The sequence below is a fragment of the Myotis yumanensis genome, unplaced genomic scaffold (genome assembly GCF_028538775.1).
Source record: "Myotis yumanensis isolate MYYU_CA2020_CCGP unplaced genomic scaffold, mMyoYum1.0.hap1 SCAF_10, whole genome shotgun sequence".
In the NCBI taxonomy this organism is placed as follows: Eukaryota; Metazoa; Chordata; class Mammalia; order Chiroptera; family Vespertilionidae; genus Myotis; species Myotis yumanensis.
This window is the reverse complement of record NW_027223761.1, coordinates 30,103,860-30,114,351: the sequence shown is the minus strand read 5'-3', so window position 1 is coordinate 30,114,351 and position 10,492 is coordinate 30,103,860. Positions and strand designations below refer to the sequence as shown.

At 46.1% G+C, this 10,492-nt stretch overlaps 1 protein-coding gene across 2 annotated transcripts in view; it reads right to left on the bottom strand.

The window, feature by feature from the left end:
* Positions 1-507: 507 nt before the first annotated feature.
* Positions 508-10,492, bottom strand: part of LOC139019038 (serum amyloid A-2 protein-like) — a 46,691-nt gene continuing 36,706 nt past the window's right edge. The window contains exons 1-4 of one of the 2 annotated variants that reach the window (XM_070428199.1): positions 3,593-3,696; positions 3,065-3,159; positions 1,236-1,374; positions 508-814 (exon numbers count right to left, since the gene is read on the bottom strand). In XM_070428199.1, coding sequence (XP_070284300.1) covers positions 652-814; positions 1,236-1,374; positions 3,065-3,155 — 393 coding nt within the window. In that variant the 5' untranslated portion in view covers positions 3,156-3,159; positions 3,593-3,696 and the 3' untranslated portion in view covers positions 508-651. Of the gene's footprint in view, positions 815-1,235; positions 1,375-1,499; positions 1,545-3,064; positions 3,160-3,592; positions 3,697-10,492 lie in introns of those variants that run through there. The other variant, XM_070428203.1, reaches the window with a different exon arrangement.

The following is a 10,492-nucleotide window of genomic DNA, read 5'->3' as shown; positions in this document are numbered from 1 at the left end:
ATATATTTTAACAGTGTGTGCCTCAAGTTTCCTCAGCTATGAAATGCGAGGATCCCCTGGGATAACACAAGAAAACACTTAGAGAAATATCTGGCCCACAGGTAATTTTCTGACTATTAACATCCCACTCCTACTAGCTGGTGTTAAAAGAGCTTTAAAAACAACGAGCAAAAGGACTAACTCACAAGGATGGGTACGCATTTTCAAGAAGGCATGAGCAATGTGCTATGGAGGCATTTCCTGTTAAAGTGAAAGGTTTGGGGGCTGACAGAAATGTACACCAAAGCCTGGACACCGAAAGGCCTGGTAATAGCAAGGTAACCAGAGGGGCCTGGAGAAGAGCGAGTCTGACTCAGGGAATGATTGTAGCAGGGTGTCTGCCCTGTTTGACACTGAGATTGTGTCCCCTCCACCCAAACACACAGGCACAGACTCTGCCTTCATGTGGGTGTTCATGCTTCACCCCTTCGTACTGACAGGTAGTCCTTACAGCAAATAACAACACAGTTTTTAACATTCAATCTCTTAAGCATTTATTAGACATCCATTATGTGCCCTCTGTCAGCATCTGGGGATGTAGAACTCAATGACTCGGGGTCCCTGCCCTTAGGGGGCTCACAGCCCCATCTCCTGAGAGCAGAGTGAAGGAGCTCAGTACTTGGCAGGCAGGCCGGGAGGTCTGAAGCGATTGGGGTCTTTGCCACTCCGGCCCCATCTGTTGGCTTCCTGGTCAGCCATTCGGTCCGCCAATCCATGGCCGCTGTCTCCATGCTTAACAAAGTCAGTGAGTCTCGGATAAGTCTCTCTGAAATCACTGGAATGGAGGAGGGCAGGTAGGAGATGAATCAAGGGCTGAGGAGAAGCAGCCCCAGGCTCCCCTTTCCAAGGGATTAATGACTCTGAGAGGAGCCTGGAATGAGGCTAAGCACTGACCCTGCCTGGGCACAGCCTACTCAGCCCTGGGGTGACCTCTCCCCCTGGGAGAACAGCACCTGGGGGAGGGGAATCAGTCCTTGGCTCTCAGTTTCTCTTTTGTGGGACAGGCTCACAAGCCATTCTCTGGCTCTGCTGACAGCCCAGGCCCTGCGCTGGGCAGGGATGGAGAAGGTAGAAGGAAGAACATGAGGAGGAGCCCACAGCCCCAACAGGGTCCTTCTCTAGGGCCTACATCCTCCTGATCCTCAAAGTCAGCCAAGCTCTGCTCACCCATCCAGCATCCCCAGGAGCCAGGTTACCTGATCTTTTCAGCAGCCCAGGCACCGCCAGGTCCCCTTTGGGCAGCGTCATAGTTCCCCCGGGCGTGGAAGTATTTGTCTGAGTTTTTGTAATTGGCTTCTCTCATGTCAGAGTAGGCTCTCCACATGTCTTTGGTTCCTGGGATGGAAAGGACATGGCACAGAGATATGAGGTAAAATATCTGAGAACTGTGACACCCTTTAGAGAAGAATCAAGGGATGAAAATGAACCACTGACTCAATATCACCCAGTGGTCACGGCACCCTGGAGACCACAGGTTGAGAAGAACATTCTCCAGGCTGAGTTGGCTTCCCCAGGTGACTCTAAGGAGAGACATTTAGGTGGGGGCACAGCTGGTTTGTACCTGGTTGTCTGATGCCTGTCATGCTATCTGTGGGCTCCAGCTCACTTAGGCCTCTGGGGCATATATTTAAAGGAGACAGGGAGGCCACATTACAGAACAGGATTTCAATGTCAGCACTGCTGAAATTTGGGGCCAGAGAATTCTTTGTGTTTAGGGACTTCCTGAGTAAGGTGAGAGGCTCCCAGCATCCCCACATCTCTGCCCAGTAGGTGTAGCAGCCTATCCCCATGTGACAACCAGCAGTGTTTCCCACATGGCCACATGTCCCCGGGGCACCAAGGGGCTCAGGTTCAAGAACCTCTGGTATATGGAGCGAAGCTACATAGGCTAGTGTTCAGGGGAGTCAGTGAGCCTGGTGGTGACATGGGAAGCAGATTGTGAGAAAGGCTGGCCATGCCCACCCCATGGGTGCATGGTCAGCCTGGGTGAGGGGCTGATGGCTGTTTGCAGGCTGGCCATGCCCCCCAGTGGGGACTCTTACTTCATGGGGGTGTGACCAGCCTGGGTAAGGGGCTGAGGGCCGTTTTCAGGCTGGCCACAGCCCCTTCAGGGTGGGGATCCCGCTGGGGTGCCTGGCCAGCCTGAATGAGGGACTAAGGGCTTTTTTCAGGCTGGCCACGCCCCCCAGTGACCCAGGCCCTCAGCCCCTCCTTCAGCAGCGGCCAGGCACACCAGGAGAGTTGGTCGCCCTAAATTGCATGTAAGTGCTGAGTTCCTAGAGGGGGCTCAATGGATGTTACTGGTTGCCTTTTGGTCAGTTAAAAGGCTGGAAGAGGCCCTAGCCAGTTTGGCTCAGTGGATAGAATGTCAGCCTGGGGACTGAACAGTCCCAAGTTCAATTCCGACCAAGGGCACATGCCTGGGTTGCAGGCTCAATCACCAATAGGGGGATGCAGGAGGCAGCTGATCAATGATTCTCATCATTGATGTTTCTATATCTCTCTCTCTCCCTTCCTCTTTGAAATCCATAAAAATATAAAATAAATATTTTTTAAAAAGTTTGGAAAAGGGTAGGAAACAGACTAAAGCAGGGGCAGTGTACCTGACTATAGGAAGCCCCAGCAAGAGCTAAGTTGCAGGTCTCACTAAACTACCCAGTTAGGAAATGGAAGGGAGGGAGAAGCAAGAGAGGGGGCGAGGGGAGGAGGGGAAGAAAAGATGGATAACTTTAATCATACTTTGTGCAGTTGCTCTGAGGGAAATTGTATACCATTTCAATACCTATTGAGTCTTCTAGTCAAACTTACCTTTCACCTGGGAATGATGATTGTTCTTTCTCTAGTAACTGATTGAAATAAGTCCTGCGGTTTTTCCATGTGTTTGATGAAAAGCTCCCAAAACACCCAGCACATTCTACCACAGGGGGCAACACAAACTAATACAGTAGCCCCAACCCTGAAGGGCTCTCAGGTGAAATCCTAGTGGCCTTGGGTTCCATCCCCCATACCCCGCAAGAGACTTTACCGTCATAAGCCTGCTCAGCGAAATCAAACAAGCCCAGGCTGCTGACTTCCAGGGCCAAGCAACAGAACACGAGGCTGGTGAAAAGCTTCATGGTGCTGAAATGAAAGGTGAGGGTCAGAGAGATGCAGGCAAGATTGGCACACCTCCTTTTGGGATTTGTATGTCAAAGACAGCCCGGCTGTGCATTTCCATTTGTTCTCAGAGACGCTGGTTGCCCATCTAGGAAACATTGCAGTAGGACCTCACTCAGAGCCACGGTCCTCGATTCTGAACCCATCAACCCTGAACCCAAGACTGTCTAGGAGTCACCAAGGCGGCACTGAGGGAGCAACAGGGCAATTAGGACCAAACCCCCTGAGCAGCCTGTAATGAGACCAGAAGCATTACCCTGTGCCACTCGGCCGGCACAGATCACATGCAGCACAAATGCAGAAGAGAGTAATTATTTTAAATGAATGTACAGTCTTGCTGGAAAGAGAAAACAGAGTAAGGTTTGTAGAGCAAAACCTCCTGGGAGTGGCCCCTCACCTGGTCTCTGGTGGAGCCGAGCTGCTGGTCCCTGCCTGCTGGGGACAGCTGGCTGCTATTTATTGATGCTGAGCCCTCCCTGCTGGATCATGGGTAGGGAAGAGAAGCCAGATTTGGCACCTGGAGAAAGTCCCTCTGGATCATTTCTCTTAAAAATGTACAAAGGACACTTATTGGACAGCAGCGGTTGTCTTCATGCAAAGGTCATTTCCTCATTGTGTAACCCTCAAGAAACACGGTAGACTCGCTCTGCCCCGAAGCCACGGGTCAGGGGTGCCTCTGCTGTCAGAGTTGAAGGGGCCAAGGCAGGGCGCCCTGGATGTGGAGAGGAAGGGTGAGGGGCTCCAGCATGGGGCACCCAGGCTGTTGGAAGGTGTGCAGTTAGGGGCCGTCTCCTCCTGCCAGGACCTTGCTTTACTGGTCATTCCCTCAGGATGGTCTCTGCATGGTCAGATGGTAGATGTGTCAGAAATGAAATCCCTTTTGAGTTCATATCTAAAGCATTGAACTTCAGAACTGACAGGTTAGTTTACCAAATCTCCCAGGTGCCCTGGAAGGTGCTTCCACCACAAAAAGGCCTGCTCAGCTGGCTCAGCCATGAGGAAGTGTATTATCTGAGTGGGCTCCCTTATGTTATTCCAGGAACTCTGCACGGTGACATGTGGTTACTAGACTTATCATGGTGACCACATTATAAGGTATCTAAATGTCTAATCACTATACTCTACACCTCAAACTAATATAATATTATATGCCAACTACACTTTAATTTAAAAAAATCTTTCATTAATAAATAAAAATAGCTGAAACCGGTTTGGCTCAGTGGATAGAGCATCGGCCTGCGGACTGAAGGGTCCCGGGTTTGATTCCGGTCAAGGGCATGTACCTGGGTTGCGGGCACATCCCCAGTGGGAGATGTGCAGGAGGCAGCTGATCGATGTTTCTCTCTCATCGATGTTTCTAACTCTCTATCCCTCTCCCTTCCTCTCTGTAAAAAATCAATAAAATATATTTAAAAAATAAATAAATAAATAAATAAATAAAAAATAATAATCTGGCTTCCTAGTTGTGGGCAATCAAGTGGTGGGACCTTTGCTTCTGCTCACCCCGCCTCATAATGGGAGAGGAAGCGTTTAGATGCCAGGAACTATCAGGGCCTGGGGCAGGCTGCTCCAAAATATCTCACAATGGTGTATTGATTCCTTTGAATTAAAGTCACTTGACAAGCAGCCAATGCAGAAAGGGACGCCAACCCTGCCTTATCTCCCTGGATGCAAAAATAAATCTCCCCTGTACAAGGTACCCTCCCTGCTCCAGGGGGCTGAGAGAGACACCCTTAACACCAGAGTTCAGGAGAGCCTGTACATACAAACCCTGCTACTTCTTTACTAAATTACTACCCCAGCCCTACCTGGTTTGGCTCAGTGGAGGTTCCCCATGTCTGAGCGGCCTGTGTGAAGCTGAACTTGACCTCAGGAGCACCATCATCATGCTTTGTGGTCAATAATGGCTCAAAGCTGATTAATTTCTTTCAATAAGTATAATGAGAGAATCTGTAGTTTAAGTTTAAATATTGCGTTTCAGCACTTCTAAAACACACATGCTTTGATTATAAATTTCTGAAATTAGGACGTGTCTTACATTCACTAATGACCAGGCTATACTAATGAAATAGTTGTCATTTGCTTTAGGAAAACTTATAAATTTATGTAGGTTTTCCTTTTTGTTTATATACATGAGAGTGATGTAAGATAAAAATCTATGTCTAAGTGGGTCCAAGAGAATTTTCTCAATAAATGTGGAATGAAAATTCTGAGTAATAAGAAACCATTATGTCTTAATTGAATTAACAGCAATTTTTTCCTTGGCGGTATGTAAATAATGATGCTTTTTTTAGTCCTGGTGTCTTAGAGAAATACCGTGTGTCTGTCCTTGTTCTCCCTCCACTAGTTTCCCAGTGTTTTGTGCTAACTTACCCCTCTGATAGTCAGCACAGTGGAAATTCCAAGTATTTATTTTCTCCCAAGGCTTTTCATCGTATACCATGATGACTAATACAGTACTTTATTACACTTTAGGGTCCTAAATTTTTTTCTATGTGAGAACATGTAAAGCATTTCAAGAGAAAATAAATTTATATGATAAAATAAAATTATGTTATTTTTGTTTGTATTGTAGTAGATATTTTGATATGGATTTACATCACTACTGTAAAGTGACTCATTACCATGTCCTGCAAATCAAAAATTGTATCAATCATGCATGCTTTCTCCAACTCCCAAATCGTCCACCCTGATCTGTCAACTTCTAAACTATACTTCTCTACTTCATTCATCTCAACAAGTATTTAGTAAGTGTATATACTACATGCGAGGTGCTGTGACAGGTACTGTGGATACAGGGATGACACACAAAAAGACAGACGTTCCTTTTCCCTTGGGTTTCCTGCCTACGTGCCCTAAAGTCAGACAAGCAAATGAGCCAACGCAGTGGAGTGTGACGAGTTCAGGAACATCAAGTACAGCAACAGCAAGCACAGCTGGACTCCCACAGGTCTCCTGTCCTCCCTCTCAAATGGTCTCATCCCCTGACCTCACTCTCAATATCCTTTTCCCTTTCTCAGAGCAAGAAACGTTCCTGCTTGCTTTGGGGTTAACCATCCCCTGTGGGCTTAAACCTACTGCCTCTTGGGTCCCCTTGAAGCTGGTGTTATTCCTCCTTCTTTATCTTTAGTGTCTCCCTCTTTATTAGCTCCTTATAACTATATTGACCTATTAGGAAAGAAAACCATTTTATTAGTAACTAACAAATTAATCCAATCATTCATTCACTCAATAAGCATTTGTTGAGATCCATTATATGCCAGGCACTGGCACGGTACTGGATATTTATGGGTGAACAAGACAGAAATGGTCACTTCTCTCATTGATTTTATACTCCAGGGAAGAAGGTGGACCAGAAGGTAATCTAAACAAAAATCAGAAGAATGACCAAAAAAATTAATAAAATAATCCCACTTACAGAAATTGTTAAGAAGGAAAGACTACACAGGGTAAGCCTGCCAGGGTGATCAGGGAAGGTATCTCTTAAGAAAGAGTGACTTAGGAAAGACCCACAAGACGAGAGCGGTCCAGCCATGTCAAGAGCAAGCAGAAGAGTGTCCTGGGTAGAGGAAATGCCATGTGCAAGGCTCTGTGGCAAATAAGAGCTTGGTTTGCTGGTGGGATTTGAGGGCTGGAAGCATGAGTGGGTGTGCCATCAGGTGATGCTGAAGGGTTTCAAGAACAGATAACACTGTGCTGTGTAGGCCAAGATAAGGACTTGGATTTTATTGTAAGGGAAATTGGAATCCACTGAAGGATTTTAAGCAAGAATTTTAAGAGAAGTGATCTGATTATTACGGTATGCTAGACTGAGAGGTAGGCTAACTACATGTTTTGTTTTGCAAGGACATTCTAGATTAACCCCTGTGGGCTTAATCTAGAATGGATTAATTATTAATAATGCCCCTTTTCATTCTGGAAAAGGAATTGGTTTGGATGATATATTATATGACTGGTTAGCCGGCTACTGCATTAAGCCTAGTGAGAAATGATGTGGCCAGTAGCATGGATGTACATGGGGTAGTGCCGATGATTAGAGATGAATTTTGGAAGTAGAATCAGGACTTGCCAGTGGATTGGATATGAGGCTGAAGAAAAGGGATGCATCAAGCACATTCTCTAATTTCTGGAGTGAGCAACAGGGAGAATGGTCCTGTCATTTACTGAAGTGGAGAAGCCTACTAGGTGAAAGCTCTGGACTGAAATGAGAGTTCACTTTAGGACATGTTAAGTTTGAGATCTCTGGAAGCTGTCCAACCAGACATGTCAAGAGGACCATTGGATATACAAGCATGGAGCTCAGAAAGGAGGTTCTGAGGTGGCAATATAATTGAAGAGCCACCAGCATATAGATACTATTTACATTTGTTTGAGTGTATAGAGAAATAAAAAGGGAGAGCCCAGAACAAAGTCTGAGGACACTTAGAGTTTGGAGGAGATGAGGTAGACCCAGCTAAGGAGATGAGAAGGAAAGTAGCCTTGGCCTGTGTTTCTCAGTGGTTAGATTCAGCCCAGGCACCTAAGGGTCTCAGGTTTGATTCCTGGTCAAGGGCATGTACCCGGGTTGCAGGTTCGATCCTGGCCCCAGTCAGGTTCTCTGCGGGAGGCAGCCAATAGATGTGTCTCTCTCACATTGATGTCTCTCTCTCTATCTCTCTTAATCCCCTTCATTCACTCTACCTAAAAGTCAATATCTTTGGGCCTGGCCAGTGTGGCTCAGTGGTTGAGTGTCAACCCATGAACTAGGAGGTCAGGGTTCAATTCCCGGTCAGGGCATATGCCTGGATTTTGGGCCTGATACCAGTAGGGGGCATGCAGAAGGCAGCCAATTAATGATTCTCTCTCATCATTGATGTTTCTATCTCTCTCTCCCTCTCCCTACCTCTCTGAAATCAATAAAAACATATTTTAAAAAATATATATCCCCAGGTGAAGATTAACAAAAAAACCCACAAAAAATAGAAAAAAAAGAAACACCAGGAGAGTGTGATATTATAAAGTCAAGAGAGAGAACCTCCTAAGAAGGAGGGAGAGGGCAACTGTTGAAGGTTGGTCAGAGGCCTACTGATGAGAGGAGAGAAATACGTCTATTGTTTTTGGCAACATGGAGGCCAATGGTGACATGAATTATTTAGCTGGAGTGGTGAAGGCAGAGGACAGGCTGGAGTGGGTTCAATCGTGAGTCACAAATGAGGAACCAAAAAAGGCAGCTCTTTCAAGATGTTTGACTCTTAAGAAGAGGAAAATGTCAAGAGTGAAGAGTGATGTGGATTAAAGTCAGGGTTTTCTGTGTGGTCATTTGAGAAAGCAGTTCTTGAGTGCCTGGATTTGGCATTGTGTACACAAGGATGAACAAGGTGTGCTGCCTGTCCTTTAAGAAGTCAGGCGTCTCCCGGTGTAAGTGCTCTCTTGACCATTTACACCGAGTGCTGGAGATCCGGGAAGGAGGGAGTCTCCAGAGCCCATCCTCTTGGCCTTGTACAGCACATTCAAGTTCTGGAGTCAGACATGCCAGCCTGCAACCTAACTCTGCCCCTTTTATGACCAAAGCAGGTATCTCTAAACCTCGGTTTCTCCAACTGAGAACTGCAAAGACTTCCTCTACAGCTTAAATAACAGAAGGCATGGACAGTACAGCACTGAGATGTTGAATATGGTAAACAGCAGCCAGGATACAGGTGGGACTTGTGCTCCACTAATGACCCAGAGAAGAAGAAGGTGGGAGGACTTCCAACGTTTTCACAAGACTAGAAGGATTATAAGTAGGACGATAGAAAGAGCAGTGGTGACCCAAGATGAAACAAATCAGGCCAAGATTACACTGGTGTTTGGAAATCCTTGTTTTTAGATTTGAGCCTCCAAAATTAGAAAAGATGCCTCTTTCTGGGTCTGAGTCACTTTAAAAATATATATTTTTATTGATGTCAGAGAGGAAGGGAGAGAAATAGAAATATCAATGATGAGAGAAAATCATTGATCAGTTGCCTCCTGCATGTCCCCTCCTGGGGATTGAGCCCACAACCTGGGCATGTGCCCTTGACCAGAACCAAACTTGAGACCCTTCAGTCCACAGGCCAACGCTCTAGCCACTGAGCCAAACCAGCTAGGGCTGGGTCATCTTTTAATTCTAATAGGTAAAATGAGATGAAAATTATAAGGAAGATAGCTGTTGAGGGCTTCACTGTGCCTTTGGTCCTTATGAAAAGCAATCTAAGCCACATTCAGATATTCCCCACACAACTTCCTTTCCTGGGAAAGGTAGATTCCTGAGGTCCGGGTAGTCCAGGGGCCTGAGCTGCCTTGGCTCACTTGGTCCTAGGAGTAGACATGATGGAGAAAGGGGGCAGTTGTCAGCCCTGCACAGCCATTGGTCATGGATGTGTTTGGGGGACTGTTTCCTAGAGAAGGGCATGTGGTGTCCACAGCCTTGTTCTCCTACTTTCCTCAGGGCAGAAATGGTGGGCCAGTGATTACATCCTGTTACAATTCTTTGACTGCCTTCGGGCCAATCAATGCTAGATATGCACCCCCCCCCCCTTTAAAATGTATTCTACTCATTCTCTTCTTTGATAGAATCACTGGAGAGAAAGCAAGTACAATTTGTAGACACCAAGAGGAACCAACTCCTCATAGGGACTTTCACAAGTCCTCTTCCTTTGTCACTTGCGTATTCTGTCTTCTGGGAAGGGCCACTCTTAGAACAATAGACAGTAGTGGCAGCCAGCTATTTTCACTTGTTTCTGATGTACAATAAAGCCATCCTGTCATGGTGATATAGAATCTCCAACCCTTAAATGGATGTCCCAAGAGACTCTGTGAGTCAGTGAGTCTTGCTTTTTGGGACAGTCTCAGTGACTGTTGTCCCAGCCTAATTGTTAATAGTGACACCCCTTTTTCACTCTCAAAAATGACCTTGTTTATATAGTGAATTAGACAGTAACCCTCCTCTAATAATCATGTGTGACCAGGCAGTTGAGAGGCCCAAGAGACCGCCATTCGCCTGATACAATTAATTTAAGTTCAAGAATAGATCACCAAGGCTACTAAGTGTCAGGAAAACTAAATGAAAAAAATTGAAGAGTCCCACAAGATACCATGACCAAGAATGGCACCTGAGGACTAAGACCCAGACTGGGTACAGTAGGAAGAAAGGTGAGCAGTTCCATGAATATAAAGTGAGGAAAGTAATGTTACTGGCTTCATAGGGTTGTGGTCAGGATGAAATGATTAATGCTGAAAGGAGTTTGGATCTGTTCTGGGCACAAGTAATGTTACCACAAATTTTAGTTCTTGTGAT